Consider the following 19,594-nt stretch of genomic DNA (forward strand, 5'->3'; position numbering starts at 1 on the left):
TATACTTGACACATGCCTGTAGCTATAGTAAAAAGATCTTGAACTTAGATTAATTACCTTTAAACGGCTTAGGTTCCTTAATCTTAAGTCGGGTATTATCGTTAGTAGTACCTATAAGAGTAAGGTTAGTAGTAGAGAAGTTACTTAGCTTACCGCTTAACCCTAGAGTAAATATCCTACTGTCGATACTAAGTAACTAAAAACTTTCCGTAAGTCCAATCGGTGATATAGGTCGAGTCGGTAGTATAGTCTTATTTATACCTATACTTATATACGATCGAGCTTAGTGAGTATAGTAGTTAAAATGTTATAAGGCTGTCGTTCTCTACGTGACTAGTAAGGGTACGAGTAGAACCTCTGTGTTCTACTTAAGTAAGCTGGGCTAGATGTATTATAGATGAGTCGGGGTAAGGTCCGTTATATATAGGTAGGGGGTCTAGTATAACTTAGGTTAACTACGGAACTATAAATTGTACTAAAGGAGAGCCGTGATCTATATACTTATTCCTATAGTCCCGAATAGAAAGTCTTAGCTTAGTATACTAGTGTGCCGGTGTATTAGTATAGCGAGTATACTAATATACTATAGAACTAATATACTAGGAATTCCCTTTCCTGGAAGTCACATAACACCCCTGGTGTTCTACACGTACTAGGCTTCCTCAGGAGACTTACCTATATCCTGCCCGTGGCCGTCCTGTGGCCTTGGTCCGTAACACTTTTATATATGATTTATATAGCGAAGAAGTAGAGAATTAGCTTTAAATACGCTCTGTATACAGAACTAATTAACTACTAGATTAAGAGGTATACGGCCTAGCCGGAGAAGAGGAATTCGGTAAATATTATCGATAATTTAATAAATAGTTACTTAAGACTTTAAGAGGATTAATTAAGACGATATAATAGGCTTATTATAATAAATGGTACCCTAAAATCCCAGTTCAGCCCCCATTATAGAGTGTAATATTGTATGCATACTGGATCAAGTGGTGTAACGACCAGAAACAGCTATTTATCCACTGCCAATCGCACCTTCCACAACAGGCGTCCTTGCTTGCTTGGCACATTTTAGTGGCCCCCCTTCATCGCAAAGGCATCCACGGCATCTCACCGCTTCGAGGCTACGGTCCCACAAGTGTCGAAACAGGCAGTTGCTGGCTTCAGATGGACGTTGTGCAGCAGATACTGTAGATTGACACCCAATGGAGTGTACCTGGGCCTATGATAGCGAGCAGCAGCTGAGTAAGGCAAGAGCTGACTCACTACTCCAACAGCTTGTCTCTCGTCACCTGGGACCAACGCCTTTCGATTGCAAGTCCCAACCAACGTTTGAAAGCTCAGGTCGTCCGGCAGGGCCTGAAGAAGAACCATGTCTTTATCAAAAGGAAGGAACTCTAGAAACCACGGGATGCGGACAGATTCGTCCCTACGGAGATTCGACCAGACGGCTAGTATGCGACCCTGGCCCGACTTTCCAAGACATGAGGCTTATGTCTCCTGCATCAAAACAAAACAGCTTCAGACGCTCATCTCTGCATCTTTACCAGAGATCTGTTCCTGCACAGATTTGCTGCCCAGCCCGAATTCGGCCAATATCCTGTCATTGTGCTCTCCAATCCCGGGTACTGGGTCCAGGCGTGGTTGAGCCTCACGGCCATCCATGCCCGGTGTTATTGTGGTTTGTACTGGACCAGCCTCAGTCTCAACTTGAATGAATCTTTCTCTGGCCTTGAGTTGAGGGTGCTCCCAAACGTCATTCATGTCGTTGAGCTTTGCATTTGCAATTCCAGCCTTCTCGAGCTTCTCCACTACCTCCACCGCAGTGTTCTCCTTGAATTTGTCACAGATGATACTGTACAGTTCTTTCCTGTTTTGCGATCTTAACGTTGTATTCGTGAAGCGGGCGTCCTTTTCGAGCTCCGGCATCTCAAGGACTTTCTCGCACAAAACGCTCCATTCACGTTCGTTTTGCAATCCCAGCATGACCTTGCCGTCTCCTGCCTCGAAAGGCCCGTATGGATAGATGCTTGCATGGCTCGCTCCTTGTCTAGGAGGCGCACTCTGTCCCTGGTAGGCGTACAACATCGGGAATCCCATCCACTCTACCATACTTTCCAGCATGCTCACGTCGATCCTGCAACCTTTCCCAGTTTTCTGCCTCTGCAGCAAGGCAGCCAAGATTGAGCTGTACGCATACACGCCAGCACTGATATCGGCGATACTGCACCCCACCTTACACGGCTCGTCTGGGGTGCCTGTGATAGAAAGAAGGCCAGCCTCGGATTGCACAAGCAAGTCGTAGGCCTTCTTCGTCTTGTATGGGCCGTCACTGCCATACCCACTGATCTCACACATGATCAACTTTTCATTCGTCGTCTTCAATTCCTCGAAGCTCAACCCCATACGGGCCGCGGCTCCCGGAACAAGGTTCTGCACGAACACATCAGCCTTCTTGATCAATTCCTTCAGGATCTCAAGGTCTTCCGGCTTTTTGATGTCTAGCGCGAGAGACTCCTTGTTCCGATTCGTCCACACGAAGTGTGAGCAAAGCTCTCCCAGAACACGTTTGTCGTGGTAACGCACAAAGTCACCGGTACCCGGCCGCTCAATCTTGATCACACGCGCTCCGAGGTCCGCAAGCTGACGAGTACAGTAGGGTCCGCTGATGACCTGCTCCAATGCGACGACCAAGACACCTTCTAGAGGTCTATGCTTTGCAGCATTGTAGACAAAGGTCGATTCAGATGCGGAGCTCTGGTCGGCTCGATGCTGGGTCGAGATGGAGAACCTGCGATCAGTGATTTGGTGGCGACCTCGATGTTGTGACAGTAGTGGTCTCCTGGGGCCGAGTGACCCTGATATTGTTGGGGCTCGCGAGGCTGGACTTTGCAGGGAACGTCGCTGGCAATATGGGCGCTTCGGCAAAGTATTCATGCACGTTCCGGTGATGATTGCGTTGGTACTCGATGTGGGCAGCCGCAAGGTTTTCTTCATGATCACCCGAGTTGGTGGTGACATTATTGCCGATGTGGTCAAAGTAGGTAGTTTTATTCGACCCCTATTGAAACCAGTGTTCCCCAGTGATACCACCTTCCACACCCCTCAGCATAGAGATATGCTATGTGTGATGTCGCCTTCCTAGTCTAAGTAGATTCATGCTTCAATAGATCTAGAAAGAATAGAAACAATTTTATTGTCCTCGGGTCTCTACTAGCTGCTGGAGCAATTAAAGCTCTCCTCGGTCTACCTCGGCATACTCTCCGCATAATTCCGTCTTACAAATGGGAGAACCAAGCCCAAAAGGAGCCACTTCACGCCTAGAGGCTAGGCAGTTATGGGGGGCGTTTTGGGCGACGCACATTTCCGTTGACGCCTGCAACCCTCCGTCAACTCTAACGGCGGCGCCTAAATTCTTACTTGTATGTTTATACCGGCGAAGTTTCGACCTGGCCGAACATAAAGGAATCAAGATAGTCGGCAAGCTAGGCATTGTTCCGGAGGGTAAATATACTTGGACTCGTAGATATACTGTCTTAGCTCTCTTACATGCGGCCTTGCGACTACATGTGACACGCACCATATGGCCGCACCGGCAGACTGCTCATATGTGAGAACTCGTTTTTGCTTCCCGAGACTTATTTGGTGAACAGCCCCAAGGGTTTCTCCATGCGAGAATGTGCAGCAGCCTTTCCGAAGGTGAACTCCTCGAGCCCCTCTAGATCATATATCGATAGCCTTTCTGCAGCCTCCTAGCGGCCGCGATATCGATACCTTCAATCTCTGCAGTCTTCCTGAGTCTTGCCAGATCCTTCTCAGACAGCGCAACATCCTCGTTCTCCATCCTCGCTAATCGCTGGTTTCTCCTCGTGAGGATCCATCTCAACGTCAAACCGCAGACTGCCGCAATGAGTTGGAGACCGATATTCAGACCGAGTGCTGGTCGGTAGAAAGGTTCGTCTTGATCTCGATATGTGAACGGTGTCCTACGTCTGTTAGCTCGAGCCAGTATCGGCCTGACTAGGATGAATCAAGTCTGAACGGAACTCACCAAATCGATGCGGAGTTGCCAATCTATTGTGAGAGTCAGCAGCTATTCGATTGGCGTATCATAATGGAAGAAGAGAAAGATGGTTGGGACTAACAGAATTGATAAATGCAAAAGCAGCTGCTCGCTTAGCTGGTGGTCGAGGAATAGCGTTTGCTATCCATGCATAGGTTGTACCGTTCATGCTGAATATGAAAACCTAGGAATAGTTAGAACGATGCAGAACCTGGCTCACTGTGGACCGACCATCAAGAACAGGCTGAAGTATCTGGCACCAAAATTCTCAGTGGCCATGAAAATGACGAATCCGACAATGGTGATCGGAATTGGATACCTGGCTGCTTGTCAGCATATCTCATCGTTGAAGGTGAGCCGATGACATGTACTTACATGAAGAACCAGAATCGGTTTCCGACCCTATCCGAGAAGAGGGAATGGCCCAATGCCCAAAAGGTGATGAAGATATAAGGCGGAGCACAGAGCAACAGAGATATTGTCCGAGTATATCCAAGGGTTGACGTGAGGGTTGGAAAGAAGTTCTGAAAGCCAGCAGCACCAGTTGTGCACATGTACGCGACAGCCAGAAGGTATGTGTTTGGGTCTTTCATGGCCAGCTTGAAGCCACGAAGTTGAGACATGCCGCCAGCTTCGTCGACGTCGGCTTCTGCAGCCTCGATTGCCAAACGTCGATTTGCGACACGCTTCATCTCAGGTGATAGTGCGCGCCACGTATTGGGAAAGTCGGGTAGGATGAGGCAGACCATGATGCCGACGAAGACGGTAATGGAACCTTCGATGATATACAGCCATTGCCACGGCGAAAGGCCATGGGAGTGCCCCAGTCCGTTGAGGATGCCAGCAGCAATGAGATTGCCAAAGGCACCAGAGATTAGTGAGCCGGAATAGAAGATCGACATTCGAAGGTTCAACTCAGATTTTGTGTACCATTTCGACAGGTAGAATAGGACGCCTGGAAAGGTTAGTATTTGATGCTCGCTCGAACCAGAATATAACTCGTCACGAACCAGGAAAGAAGGGCGCCTCGACCAGACCCTGTCACAGAAAAGTCAGAACCTGGGCAGAAACCGGTATCGGGAACAGCAATGTTAGATATATAGCGCCCGGACATTCGCTTGGAAACATATCGTGCAACTCGTCTCAAACACCAATGCTTTAGGTGAGGCTTGTTGCCTGGTCGATCCGTGACGAATGGTTGAGGAAAACTCACCAGGATGAAGCGACACGCGACAATCTGACCATAGTTGTTGACGAGAGAGGTCAGCGCCGATACAGTGCCCCATATGATGGTGAAAGAGCTATGCCCATAGTCAGTGATGTGAGTCAAAACAAGATGATTCGTGGTACGAGTCGAGCACAAGATGCTGAACAACAGGCGGCCTGCACCCTCGTCCCCTCCAAGCAAATAGCGGTTCGATGGCAAAAGAACAATAAAATGGCTCGGAAAACACTGACCCGAGATACAACGAAGGTCTTCCGAGATGATTCAAGACCAAGTTCGACGGAACCTGCGCGATGATATACCCAACGAAAAGGATTGAGAGACCAGTCTGGTATTGCGCGGGCGTGAGGTTGAGGTCCTCTTCTAGCCCCTGAAGTCGAGCTGCTGCATAATTGTTCCTACATTGATATCAGCCAGAGTCCAAATCAAGCGTTTCCCCAAGCATACCGGTCGATATAGTTCATCAAATACACAAGGACGACCATCTGTTACCAAAAATGAGTAACCGAAAAAGTGGCCTGAGAATTTTGAACCTTACTGGCATGATCAGAGCATCGATTTTGCGCCTTAGCTTTTTCTCAATCGCAAGCTCCTCTGCCGTCAAGACACCAAAATGCATCGCTTCTTCATGGGAAGTGTTGACCTTGTCGCCCAGCAATTCATGGTCGGCAACGGTTCTCGAGACACCTCCATCGTCCACCCTTGTCTCCTTCTCCATACTGAAAAGATGTGTACAAGCAGCAAAAGATTTGGTATGACGATCTTCAAAGGTCAATGTGAAGCTAAAGAGATCAGGCAGGCCATATGACACCTTCGTTGGGCGAAGGCCACATGGCGCGTCGCCAGGTTATATACCATGTTGGATGGACAGATAGCGGCATGATCGCATGGCTGGGCAAGCCACAGCAGTGGTCGATGGACTGCTTCATCGTCAGATCAGATTTACCGTGGTTGGCGTTGTCAGCCAAGCCAGTTGGTTCACCGCTGGGGAGGGGACAGCAAACCACACCCCAGCGTTAGTCCTGGGCCAAGACCTGGGGTACGAGCTTGGCTCTCCAGTAGGAATCACTTCAGCCAAAAGCCAGCAGCTTTTAGCCGAACTATGCTGCCTTCTTCCTTGCAGATTTGTTCGAGCTTCGGAGTCGGTTTGTTGGCGGTGTCGGTGCCGTTTCGGCGTGCGTAGCGGTTGTGGGCCTTGTTGGTTGCTGAGACAAGAGTACCTCCGTAACGATGGTCCTGATGTAAATAGTGCATATCCACGTGCTGTGTCGAGAACACGACGAGCCGATTGATGAAATAGATGGCGTAGCTACGATGCCGCACCAATTTCGAATTACACGTCCAGAGGCACTATGCATCTGTAGCTTGATCGCATGAATTGAACATTATTATTGGAGTAATCAGAAAGGTCTATCCTATCTACCAGCATAATATTCAGTAACAAACTGGAATGAGAGGTGAGTAACAAGTAATGATATAAGGCGCTTTTCGCGATCCTGGAGCTCTGCCGTCTACTTGGTCGGATGCTGGTTTTTTGGTGAGTACAAAGTCTAAATTGTATGGCAACTCTGGCGAGGAATAGAGTTTGTACTCACCAAAATACCAGCATCCGACCAAGTACAGTCTCAGTCGAGCCGAGCTACAATGGATGAGTACCTCTTCGCAAGCGAAGTATGCGCTTCAACCTGCCTAAGGCGTGTTGTTGCTCGCGTCGAGGCGTGTGCTGGTGACTGATCCCGCCCGAACACGTGCTCTTCATCCCAACAACAACGTGACCAGAGCTATACATCATGGTTTGTAAGGACAATGTGTCTTCGCTACGAGGTCAAGACTCCAAGCATGTATTCAACATTCAAGGTTCGAGCACATTCAAGGTTCGAGCACATTCAAGGTTCGAGCACATTCAAGGTTCGAGCACATTCAAGGTTCGAGCACATTCAAGGTTCGAGCACATTCAAGGTTCGAGCACATTCAAGGTTCGAGCACATTCAAGGTTCGAGCACTAAAAGGTATCAACCCTCTTCAGAGGGAAAGAAGAGCTCTCAAGACCGGGTCAAGCGGCCCGCGTCACGTCCCGCCTGAAGGTGCTAACCTCGAGATGAGAGCTGGACATCGACTCCTCCCGGACATGCAAAGTGGCCGGTTGATGAGTTTGCAGAGTTTGCTTGTCCGATCAAGCCACCCGAGCTTTTAGGGCCTCTAAGCCCCAGAGACATGCCTAATCTATCGCTCTAGGGCTGCACTTTAGGCTTCTAAGCCCTAACGAAGCACAAGCATAAAAACCGGCAAGTTTGCTTGTCCGGGAGGAGATCGATTAGTAATCCGTAGCGATACTGACACTGCATGACAACTCTCAAAATAAAAACCGCATCTTCGAAGCGGTATGGGTGCACTTTTGTATCTGCTCTCGAAGTGAAACACCGCAGTTTGCAAAGCTCCGGAGCTCATTCCTTGGGAGATTGACAGTCTTAGCGCTCATAGATCTCACATCTGGGCGGCGCGCATGCATGAGGTCTTGTGTGGCAGTTGAAAAGGTGGTCCTTCCTGGATAAGCATGAGACCCTGGTTCTTTGGTTATGCCTAGTGTATAACGGCACAAGAATGCACCACATAGTTCATGAGATGATGCATTTCTCGAGAAACGGCTGTGAGCAATGACACTTTCCCTTCGTTGCGTGGCGTACATTATGGATGACCAGAATACGAAGGTATGGACTTCCTGTGTTAAAGGGTCATCTTTCAGGTATCGTGGAATGTCTGGAATAAACAATGTGGCCGGTGCGCAAGGTCATCCCTTGGCCACCATCCTACATTCTTCAGACTCAACGACAGCGCACCAGACGATCTAAGCTCTGAGCTAGAATGGAAGGGAGTGCGTCAATCTTCAACTGAGGCAGGGTAGAATGTGCTTGGTCCATAACTTCTGATCTGAAGCAATGTCGATAGGAATGCTTCAGGAGATACTTAAGGCAAGCAGATCCCGCCTCCAACAGCGATTGACCAGACACACATTCATTCATTACGAACCAAACAGTCCATTCATTCAAACCATTCCAATTCGCTTTCCAAGCAATCCAAAACCCACAACTCAGCAAAAATGAAGTTCCAATACCTCCTCGCTGCTTTCTTCGCCGCAGTGGTCTATGCCGCACCCAGCAACGGCGGCAACAACGGCGAAATCGTTGGTAACCACGACGAGAACGACAGCTCGAGCGTAAGATACACGCGTCACCCAATGATTTATCCGCTGACCTGAGTATAGAGCGGCGAATGCAAGCCTCTTTTGCAATCGTGCAACGATAACAGCGACTGCTGCTCCGATAACTGCCTCGCTGGTTTCTGCCTCGTCGGGTAAGCATCTTACCAGGAGCTTTTGAGTCTGAATACAGACCACCAATCGACAACATGATCAACAAGGCCTGAGCTCGTCGGAGGATCATGGATGGTGCCGGAGATATGGAGAGGAATTTTGGTAATGGTTGTCGACAATTGCGAGGCTTTTAGAGCTTGCGAAGGATTCGAATCTGTGAGCACTACTTGCAGCTGCAGTGCTGGGCAGGGGAACAGTTGTCGGGTTTTGGATAGCAAATGGAATTAATTCTTCCGCAAATCGTTTTTCCTGCGAGCTGAATTCCGCAACTCACCGTGATCTGCTTCCAGAAAGCATAGGGACAACAATCACCTGAGCATCCACTTCTCGAAAGGCTCATACCATGCAATCACCATGACAGCTATCACAAGAACGAATACCCTTTCGCACCTTAGTGCTTCGAATCTGAACACATTGAAGAATGATAGCGTTGGGATCACCTTCGTAGAGAAGGCCAATAACGCGTTCGAGCGGGTTTGACACGTTTGCTCGAACAGACTGCGCTTCGTTCGGCCAGTACGCGAGCTCGAACAGGTGTACTTCGTTCGACGAAGACAACAGCTTTCCCTAATGCCCTTCACACAACTATGTCTGCGTCAGCAATGTATAAGCATCCGTGTACAAGCAACAGGTATCGCGGCCTCTCTATGCCTCAAGCGAGAAACTTTCATGATGATATGCAGTCTCGTTGACAAGAGACGAGCCTATAGCGATGTTATACGATGAACTCGTGCTGTGGGATGGTAGTACAACAGAAGAGAATGGAAGAATCATAGCTGCACTGACACGATGAGGAGGCTCTGTTCCTAGAGACAAGCAGTTCCAACCAGTGGCGGGTCAGCGGCCTTCCGTTGATGCTCCTCATACAAACATCTCCACGTTTCTCCTCATACCAGCGTAGGCGCAACCTAGGTTTGGTCACCAGTCGAAGCGTATGGCGTGGGAACCCGTTGCGTGATGACTTTCCACCGTTAAGTAGAGGTCCTGCTCGAGTCTGTTACTTAGCATGTCTTGGACGTCCTCTAAAGCTATTGTTCAGAGCAGACCGTATCGCTGACATAGTTGCCCACGTCGTAAAAGTACGAACCTATCTAGATACAACGTCAAGACCATGGGCTCAGAACGGCTGCCATTGAGGCAGATTGGCATATACCACAACCTCCCAGACTTTGATTCGTCCCTCAAAGGGTTGACCGTGATTATTACAGGTGCCAATGGCATCTCTGGGTACTATTCACACCAGTCTGGTATACAGGCCGAGAACTGACTTGTATCAGATTTCACACGATGCGAGCGCTGTTAGCGGCCCCCGAGCGATGGTCCAAAATCTACGCCTTGTCCAGACGACCTCCACCGGAGCAGATGATGGGCCTCCTCACTCCTGAGCAACGATCCAAAGTCCAGCACGTTGCCTGCGACTTCCTAGAGTCCGGAGATAAAATCGCCCAAGCACTCAAGGAAGCAAATGTTACGGCAGACTACATCTTCTTTTACTCGTATCTACAGCCCAAGCCTCCTCCAGGTGGCGCAATTTGGTCGAACGCGGACGAGCTCGTCAAGGTCAACAGTGCCTTGCTCTCGAATTTCCTGGATTCACTTCCACAGGCGGGCATCAAACCAACTCGGTTCCTCCTGCAGACGGGTGCAAAGAATTATGGTATGCAACCTTGTGACAATGGCTACCTGTGCTGACAATATCCGCAGGCGTCCACATTGGTCGTATCAGGACTCCATCCTGCGAGTCCGACCCACAGCCTAAGGATCTGCAGCCAAATTTCTACTACCCACAGGAAGAGCTCCTCTTCAAGTATTGCAAGGACAACGGGGTCGGGTGGAACATCATTATGCCGGCTTGGATCATCGGGGCAACAAACAACGCTCAGGTTCGTTGATAGAGTCCGTCTTTGGATTATGCTAAACACTCAGATGAACGCTTTGCATCCTTTCTCGGTCTATGCCGCTGTTCAAGCTCACAAAGGAGAGCCGCTGACCTTCGGAGGCGACTGGAACGCTTGGCAGGGGCTCAGCTTCCACTCCGCAGCTCGTCTGACCGGATTCCTCAGTGAGTGGGCTGTGCTTGAGGATAAGTGCAAGGACCAGAGATTCAATGCGATCGATGACAGCCCTTTCAGCTGGGACCGGTTCTTCCACGAGCTCACCCGCTGGTTTAGCGTCGAGAAGGGCGTAATACCGCCGCCTGAGGATGACAGTAAGTACCAGGAGATGACTGGAAGGGCTGGAAAGGAGACACCGTTGGGTTACGGGCCGCCCACGAAGATCAGGGCGTCCTTTACGCTTTCGAGCTGGGCGAAAGAAGAAGTCAACCAGAAGGCATGGAAAGAGCTTATGAGTCAGTCTGGCGGTAAGCTCACGCATGATCCGTTCGAGGACATTGAAGCGAATTTCTCGTGTGGCGATGCTGCGTGGACCACAGTCATGCTTTGCGTGAATAAGGCGCGAATACTTGGCTGGACGGGATTCGTGGACACGATGGAAGCTGTTTTCGAGATGTACAGTGAGATGGAGCAATTGGGTATGGTGCCTGCTATGAAGGTTGACAAGCCAAAGCCGCATGTTTGAACAATTGAAGAAGAATAACGTTGTTACTGCACACTGCTCAGTGCTTATGAAGAATGTACAACGCGAATAAAATATGCCATGGTCCCCGTTCATCACTCGAATAAGTTGAATTTTCGAAAGGCTGTTTACCCGAACCCAACCTGAAGAGTGAACCTTTAGGCCCTTGTCTTGGAGAAGAACATCGACTGCTACTGGGAACAAATTGTGCAAGAACGTCTCATAATCGGCGCAAGTGTATTTCCAAGTCAACATTTGAGCATCGGTGAAGATATGACGTGGCAGGCGGTTGACAAAATAATTGGCGTAGTCCCGATTCGGCCTCGTCGGTTCACCGTATTCTTAGAGACCAGCTGTGCACATCTAGGCATGCCTAGCTCGCCCTAGAGCACCTCTAGTACTTGCACCTTAGGCCTGAAGCGCCTAACGAGGACTACGCCAATTATTTTGTCAACCGCCTGGTGGGTACGTACCCCAATAGAGTAAACAATCGACCCCCGGACAAGTCCGCCTGCCGATAAGGAATTCCAATATGCAGTGCGGTAAAATAGTATGCACGAAGCTCAAGCTCATCGCGTGTCCTAGGAAGCTGTGTTCGAAGCAGCAGCCCTGCTCAACGATGCGCCCGGTATGGCAGCGCGCCAGCGCTCTACATACCCTACGTGGTAACTCTACACCACGCACAAAACCCTCCCACCGCTACCTCTCAACACGCACCCCCAACAAACTCCTCTCCATCCACGAAGAAGTCACCCACGCCCTCCAAACCAACAAACCCGTCGTCGCCCTCGAAACCACAATCTACACCCACGGCTTCCCCTACCCCGAGAACATCGCCCTAGCATCCCACCTCGAGTCCCTCGTCCGCGTGCATGGCGGTGTCCCCGCAACAATCGGCATCCTCGACGGCATAGCACGCGTGGGCCTCGAACCCGAGGAGCTGATCCGGCTGATCTCCACCGCGGGCAGCAAAGATACATGGAAGATCAGTAGGCGAGATCTCGGCTTTATTGGGGGGTTGGGCGGGATACGAGGGCAGAAGATCAATGGGGGGACGACGATTAGCGGGACGATGATACTGGCGCATTTGGCGGGGATCAAGATTTTTGCTACGGGGGGTCTGGGTGGTGTTCATAGGGGTGGGGAGAACAGCATGGATGTTTCTGCGGATCTTACGGAGTTGGGGAGGACGCCGGTGTGTGTGGTTAGTAGTGGGTGTAAGAGCTTTTTGGATATACCGAGGACATTGGAGTACCTTGAGACGCAGGGTGTGGGCGTTGGTACGTTTGCGGATGGGCGCGAGGGTGCAGTGGACTTTCCGGCGTTCTTCAGTCGGGATAGTGGAGTGAGGAGTCCGCAGACGATACAGAGCGAGGCGGATGCGGCTGCGATTGTGCATGCGCAGTTTTCGTTGCCTGTGCATTCGGGGCTGTTGTTTGCGAACCCGGTGCCGGTTGAGGCGGCGATGAAGAGGGAGGAGATTGATGGGATTATTGCTACTGCTGTGAGGGAGGCGGATGAGATGGGTATTACGGGGTCGAAGAATACTCCTTATGTGCTGAAGAGGATTAGAGAGCTGAGCAATGGTGCCTCGGTGACTGCAAATAAGGCTCTGATCGAGGCCAATGTGATTCGTGGTACCAAGGTCGCAGTCGAGCTTTGCAAGCTCCAAAGGCAAGATGAAGAAGATGGCGCATATGGGTGAGGTTTGTTTGAAGAAGACGCATCAAAGAGACGTGACAGCTGCTAACAGCTCGCAGAGCTGCTCAGATCTCTGTCCCAGAACTACCACCATCTTCCAGAACTAGGGCGGAACGGACACCGCAGGCTGAACCACGGCTTGAGACTCCAAAAGAGAACGACATCCTTGTGATAGGTGCACTTGCAGCTGACACATCGTGCGATTATTCTCCCTTCGACACAAACCTGATTGAGACTTCGCCAACTCTTCACACCTCAAACCCAGCCTCTATTTCACAATCAGCAGGCGGAGTCGGCAGAAACGTAGCAACAGCAGCCCAATATGCTGGTGCTCAAGTTTCTCTGGCGAGTGTGGTCGCAGATGACCTGGCTGGCAAAACCCTGATTCAAGACTTGGCCAGCAGCGGCATCGATACCAGCTCACTGCGCGTGCTGAATCCTGAGACAGGCGCACGAACAGCACAGTATGTTGCAGTGAACGACAGAAACAAAGACCTTATGCTTGCAATGGGCGACTTCTCCATTTTCTCTCATCCAGAATTCGAAGAGACAGAATACTGGTCGAATCTGATCGCCAGTCAGGATCCCAAGCCAAAGTGGATAGTTGTAGATGGAAACTGGTCGACGAGTATCATCTCAAATATCCTTCTTGCCGCCAAGAAGAACAAAATTCCCGTGGCATTTGAGCCGGTGAGCACTGTCAAAGCTGCTCGACTTTTCCACAACAGCAACGCGGCTATGGCTGGTAAGTCAGCTGCAATTGTGCCAGGCAATCTCATAAGTCTTGCGACACCAAACAAACTAGAGCTAGCCTCCATGCACCAAGCAGCACAACAGAGCCAGCTCTTCGAGTCCGAAGCGTGGTGGCAGACGATCGACTCATTTGGCTTGAGCAGCGCTGGTTCGCGCGACAAATTTGTGAGGATGGCTGGCGCCAAATTAGCGGATGAAGGTGTGCCGCAGCAGATCATCCGTCTTCTGCCATTTGTGCCCAACATCATCACCAAGCTCGGTGCTCAAGGCAGTTTACTGACTATGCTCCTTGGACGTGATGACCCTAGGCTCACAAGCCCTGATTCAGCACCTTATATCCTTTCGCGCACGACGTATGAGAACGGGCCAATCGGAGGAGTCTATATGCGTCTGTTCCCACCAGCTGAGGTGGTTGGGCAGAATGAGATTGTGAGTGTCAATGGGGTTGGTGATACCATGCTTGGGGTTGTCATGGCTGGGATGGTCGCGGAGTTGAAAGCAGGACAGCAGGTGAGATTGGAGGATGTTGTCCCCGTGGCGCAACGCGCTGCTGTGTTGACGTTGAGAAGTCGAAAGTCTGTAAGCTCGAAGATTGCGGGTATGAAGGGTTTGCTTACCGCGACGTAATGACTTGGACCAGGACAACCTGACTGCAGAGAGATCCCGACAAGGAGCGCTTAAGGGAGTAAGGAGTGCACCATGGTCTTGGTGTGATAGCACAATCGAAAGTTGCTTCGTTCAAGCCGTCGCATCTGTTGCGCTGTTCTAAGCCGTGGATGGCTACCGAACAGGGTTTCTTGGGTCTCTCGGATCTGTTTGATTTCTTGGAATCCTTGGTGTACTTTCCAACGAAATGTACCTGGCTCTCTCAGGCTGGCCACTTCTGGCTTCGTGGTCTCTTTGATCTCTTAGATCTCTGGGTGTACTTCCCAATGAGTTGTACATGGCCCTCTCAGGCTGACCGCTTCTCGCTTCTCTGCGGTCTAGTCTTGGACCTGGTCTGTCGCTATTAGCATGAATGGTCTGCAACGTGCGAATGACATACCGTGCATCGTCATCAGCTTTGAGTGTTGCATTCTTTTGTTCCCGAGCGTATTTTGCACTCTCTTCCTTCAGCGCCTGTAGTATCTCCTAGTCACATTTAGTTAGGCACTATACTCATACAGTCCTGTCGAGCTCACCACTGTCAGAGGTCGAGAACATCGTATATTGTAGCCCCGACGGCCCTGTCTTGGGTCAGTAAAGAATGCCGGTTGAGAGCGTCTGTGGTTGGTACGGTACATCACTGTGTCTAGCAGGTCTGCAGGTAGCATCCTTCCCAAGGAACTCGGAAATCAGGAATGCAATGACATCTGGCTCGATACCTTCAGAAGGTAGAAAATATTCGTTGTATTGAGATGTCACTCTATCGTCAGATAGCTGGCTCCGGTACTCCTGGACTACTTCGGAGCCACGAGTTTGTAAGGGCGGCCAGCGGGCTGAAGGTGATGTCCATCCGTTCAAGTCTTCGCTCGAAGGAGCGTATTCAGTGCCTGGAGGCCTCATGCTACCCTGCGAAGGCGCGTACTGTACGTACGGCTCAATGGAGGAAGTCGTTCCGGGGCCGCCGATATTCGTACGTCGGCCCCATTGATCCCCAGTGGCTACTAGACCTGATTCTGCAGGCGGACGTTGTGATCGTTGCACGAGGCCATTCAGTCCTGCGACGACAAGACCGCCAGCAATGCCAGAGGCAAGGTGCATCGCCGAGTCGCTCAGGTATGATCTGGGGTCAGGACGGGATGGCGTGCCTCCACCGCTATATTGATGGGCGTTGTATGTCGTGTTGTACACATCACCCTGGTGCACTTGAGCGCTGCCACTGATGACATTATTGCCGTACACTCTAGCGGAAGCATGGGCTGAGAAGTCATGCCGGCTCCTACCAGCTGTTGACACATCGTTTGTTCTTCCTGCCACTGTCAAATCTCTTGGTAACGAAGCAGAGCGCCTGCGAGGGTCTGGTCTATCGTAATCACGCATTGGAGGAGGATCTTTCCAGCGAAATCGACCTGCACTTGACAATTGAAAAACTGCATGTAGAAGCGCAGATCGGTCTTCTCATACATTTCGAGACCTATACGCCGCACCTGGCAGTCGGGTATCTTGGTGGTTAGGCTGCAAACAGTCAGTCGCGAAGCAAGGCAGATTTGCCTTTCGTGCTTCGCTTATGAAAGGCATTGACTGGTCACTGCCGGACACGCTACTCATGCGGCAGGAGTGCTACGAACAGCACGAGTGGACTGAATTAGCCGTAATCTTGCATCTCGTCGACTTGCAACTCTCGAGGAACGTGATGCTGACATTCACCCGTTGCAGACTGACCATAATGTGTTTGAGCAGATCCCAGGATGGGGGACTCGGTCCGAGCTTTCAAAAGATAAGCTGTAGTGGATGACTTAGTAGAGCTTTCCCGCGATCAAAATTCTACACTCATGCAAGCATGGATGATTGGGAATGTTCCAGACCGTAAAGACATACAGGCGCTTAGTTTCATGGTTCACTTTGTCCTCAATGATGGTACGAGGCGTCGAGCAAGCAAGGGTGAAAGCTGAAGAAATTGAAGGACACCAGGCGACGCGTCTAAAAAGTTGGTTTCACATGCCAACGCGTTTGCCTCCAGGCACGTGGAGGGACCCCGAGTCGCCGAGTCGCGTAGGCATTTGTTTGTTTTGCTTGTCCGTCAGGGATGGACACTGACATTTTGCACAACAAAACACAATTGTATGAATGCAAGCACTCTAAACAGCGTAGACAATTTCGGCAGATTGCTGATGGGCTTCGTCACTAGCATATAGGTCTCCTCAACTTATACTGCTGTTGTCTTCCTAGACTTCTCCTCTCACCAATCTTTGTACAGCTTGAATAGAACAATCGAGGGGTACAACCAAGATGGAGAACTATCAGAAGATCGAGAAGATCGGTGAAGGTGTGTTGAAGTATACCAGAGCCTTCAACTGCACAGTTGCTGAATATCCGCAGGCACATACGGTGTCGTCTACAAAGCCCGCGACCTACAAAACGGCGGTAGAATCGTTGCGCTCAAGAAGATTCGACTCGAAGCCGAAGATGAGGGTGTACCAAGCACAGCCATTCGGGAGATCTCCCTCCTCAAAGAGATGAACGACCCCAATATCGTCCGACTTTTCAATATTGTCCACGCAGATGGACACAAACTCTATCTCGTCTTCGAGTTCCTTGACCTAGATCTGAAGAAGTACATGGAAGCACTTCCCGTCGCAGAAGGTGGCAGAGGCAAAGCGCTACCAGAGGGCTCGCAAGATATGCAGAGACTAGGCTTGGGCAAGGAGATGGTCAAGAAGTTCATGGCACAACTGGTTGAGGGTATTCGATACTGTCACAGCCACCGAATCCTGCACCGAGATCTCAAGCCACAGAATCTGCTGATTGATCGAGATGGCAATCTCAAGCTGGCTGATTTTGGTCTTGCAAGAGCCTTTGGTGTGCCTTTGAGGACATATACTCACGAGGTACGTGGATAGGTATGTGTAGATGGACGGTCACTAACGAAGAAAACAGGTCGTCACACTCTGGTATCGTGCTCCAGAAATTCTGCTCGGTGGCCGACAGTATTCTACAGGTGTCGACATGTGGTCCGTCGGTGCCATCTTCGCAGAAATGTGCACGCGAAAGCCCTTGTTCCCTGGTGACTCTGAGATTGATGAGATTTTCAAGATCTTCAAGTATGTTCAGGCAGTCCTCTGTGACAGATCTCTTCTAATCTGATAATGCAGGCTACTCGGCACCCCTGACGAGAACACATGGCCAGGTGTCACCTCATTCCCCGATTTCAAGGCTACCTTTCCCAAATGGCGACGAGAGACAACATCGAAACTCGCTCCCACCCTTGACGATGCCGGTCTAGACCTGTTGGATCAACTCCTCGAATATGACCCATCACGACGACTTTCCGCGAAGCAAGCATGCCTGCACGATTACTTTACTGGAGGAACGGCGGTATACTCGCAGCGGACAGTCTTGTCGAGCAAGCAAAATGGGTATCATTGAGAGAACAGCAACGATGGGCCGAATGTACGAATTATGGAGTATGCGATGAGTGACGGCGTTATGATGTACGAACTGGCTTGGTTAAACACGGTGTCATGGAATCAAAACCACGGATGCATAAGTTAGGCAGGATGAACTAAAGGCGAGCCAGAAATCTTAACATATGGTAGCTGTGCTGCGCACAGTGCTTCAGGTTGGACACATGGAAGCATAGTCGATTAGCAGGTGCATGTCTAGAGTATGCAGAGTTGAATGCATCGTGTACTCTGATAAATCACTTCATGTCATGCGGACAGGACACGCCATGATCATCTTGCAAGGTAAGACCTAAATGACGCTGACTAGCCTAAGATATCGTCAAGGACGAGGTTTTCGGCCAGACCATTACGTGCTGACATCAAACTGGAGTCAAAGAGACACCGGCCTTAAAGCGGCTCCCATCGCGGTGTCGAACACTCTTCCAGCCTCTGAGGGACCTGCGACGCGAAAGATCTCATGGTCTATGCGGTGGCATCAAGCCACGATACGTCGGGGGGTCACCAGACCATGCCATGAGGGGAGAGTAGTATTCGGCTTTGATCTTCGCAAAGTCAGACGTTACTCACTTGGGTTAAGGTCCATTGATGACTGTTCGAGCGTTCAGAAAGGTCCATGCTTCACTGGCGTGCCGGATCGAGGCAGGCGGTTCGGGTCCTTGCTTCTTGCATCCTGCAGTGTCCTTCATGTTGTGCTGTCTGGAGTCTCAGGAACTCAATAACACCTGAGAGAAACAAGGAACTCGAACTGGTAAGATGTCATCGTTGCACTACCCATCTACCTTGTGCTTTCACTAAGGAGAGCAGACTACACCGTGATGAGCACCTGACCAAAGACGTGTCCTACAAGCATCCACATCTTTGCGATCTTGCATCGTAGCGAGGTCCTTCCTCGCGATGCGGAGTCTGGAGATGCTGGCTTGACATCGTAACGGTTGAACACTACTATTTTTGTTGTTCGGTAAAGAGGACAAAAGTTATATTACAAGGTCTCATGTGGAAACTGGCTCAGTGGGGTATACCTACTTGATCCCTGCAACGAACGCAAAGGAATCGAGATACACGTAGGCATGATGGCAACAGTTCCTCGAATACTGTCACACAAGAGGCCTACGAAGCCAATCATCGTGCCACTCCTGGTCGCACAATCGGAGAACTTCTGTACCTAACAAACATCCCCCGGGGTTGTCACGTTTTCGTTCTGTCCAGATGTGTTCGTCTGGAGTCAAGGTCGACAGGAACATGTGCTACAAGAACGACTCTCATGTCCTGTCAAGCCAGGTCAAGTCTGAAGTCGTGGTCGAGAACTTTTGTCAAACTAGTATTGGGCCGTAGGAACTTGCGGGAACTTCAGGGCACTTTCATTTCATATCTTATGGAAATGAATTACCTCTTTCGAGCACGACGTCTCTCGAGGCATGGGGGCCATACGCGTGAAGACGCTCGCTTGACTGTTAATATATTCTGGAACGGACAAGCTGCTGCTGTTCATTACTGTGAGGACAATACTTCTGTTACAGAATCGTGGTTTGGCTACCCCAAGATCTCGTGCCTGAAACAATACTGCATCCATTTCTTGACCTGCATGGCTGGTAGCTCTTCTCCAACAATTGTTTAACGCCCTTGACTCAACTGACCCTGGAAAACAACGGCTGCAGGCGGCCATCTTGTGCAAGACCGACCAGGAGCCAACTGCTTACGGCGATCATTTCCTGTTGTTAATCGATTGATTTCAGATTCACCGGTTTGCACACCGCTGCTGGGAAGCGACGACGAGTACACGTCACCTTGTGCTTGCAGTT

The 19,594-nt window shown here is 50.3% G+C and overlaps 6 protein-coding genes across 6 annotated transcripts; 3 read left to right on the forward strand and 3 right to left on the reverse strand.

Moving 5' to 3' along the window:
• Positions 1–1,521: 1,521 nt before the first annotated feature.
• Positions 1,522–3,021, reverse strand: PMZ80_000458 (uncharacterized protein; the record flags this gene model as incomplete). Its single annotated transcript, XM_064868909.1, has 1 exon — positions 1,522–3,021. One exon carries the CDS (start codon positions 3,019–3,021, stop codon positions 1,522–1,524), a length of 1,500 nt encoding a protein of 499 aa, XP_064734406.1.
• A 697-nt stretch (positions 3,022–3,718) lies between these two features.
• Positions 3,719–6,006, reverse strand: PMZ80_000459 (uncharacterized protein; the record flags this gene model as incomplete). The annotated part of the gene is made up of 10 exons (XM_064868910.1): positions 3,719–3,986; positions 4,052–4,074; positions 4,146–4,247; positions 4,295–4,382; positions 4,439–5,018; positions 5,074–5,101; positions 5,277–5,364; positions 5,522–5,686; positions 5,736–5,773; positions 5,827–6,006. The coding sequence occupies 10 exons, from the start codon at positions 6,004–6,006 to the stop codon at positions 3,719–3,721; spliced, it is 1,560 nt and encodes a 519-aa protein (XP_064734407.1).
• Positions 6,007–9,945: 3,939 nt separating this feature from the next.
• PMZ80_000460 (uncharacterized protein) lies at positions 9,946–11,238 on the forward strand (the record flags this gene model as incomplete). The annotated part of the gene is made up of 3 exons (XM_064868911.1): positions 9,946–10,315; positions 10,363–10,541; positions 10,585–11,238. The coding sequence occupies 3 exons, from the start codon at positions 9,946–9,948 to the stop codon at positions 11,236–11,238; spliced, it is 1,203 nt and encodes a 400-aa protein (XP_064734408.1).
• Positions 11,239–11,854: 616 nt separating this feature from the next.
• Positions 11,855–14,316, forward strand: PMZ80_000461 (uncharacterized protein; the record flags this gene model as incomplete). Its single annotated transcript, XM_064868912.1, has 2 exons — positions 11,855–12,936; positions 12,996–14,316. 2 exons carry the CDS (start codon positions 11,855–11,857, stop codon positions 14,314–14,316), a joined length of 2,403 nt encoding a protein of 800 aa, XP_064734409.1.
• Positions 14,317–14,469: 153 nt separating this feature from the next.
• PMZ80_000462 (uncharacterized protein) lies at positions 14,470–15,711 on the reverse strand (the record flags this gene model as incomplete). Its single annotated transcript, XM_064868913.1, has 3 exons — positions 14,470–14,820; positions 14,871–14,915; positions 14,971–15,711. The coding sequence occupies 3 exons, from the start codon at positions 15,709–15,711 to the stop codon at positions 14,470–14,472; spliced, it is 1,137 nt and encodes a 378-aa protein (XP_064734410.1).
• A 909-nt stretch (positions 15,712–16,620) lies between these two features.
• Positions 16,621–17,757, forward strand: CDC28 (Cyclin-dependent kinase catalytic subunit; the record flags this gene model as incomplete). Its single annotated transcript, XM_064868914.1, has 4 exons — positions 16,621–16,657; positions 16,711–17,219; positions 17,269–17,432; positions 17,484–17,757. The coding sequence occupies 4 exons, from the start codon at positions 16,621–16,623 to the stop codon at positions 17,755–17,757; spliced, it is 984 nt and encodes a 327-aa protein (XP_064734411.1).
• Between the last annotated feature and the right edge of the window lie 1,837 nt (positions 17,758–19,594).

Source organism: Knufia obscura, assembly GCF_036327395.1.
Source record: "Knufia obscura strain CCFEE 5817 isolate CBS 148926 chromosome Unknown scaffold_1, whole genome shotgun sequence".
Classification (NCBI taxonomy): Eukaryota; Fungi; Ascomycota; class Eurotiomycetes; order Chaetothyriales; family Trichomeriaceae; genus Knufia; species Knufia obscura.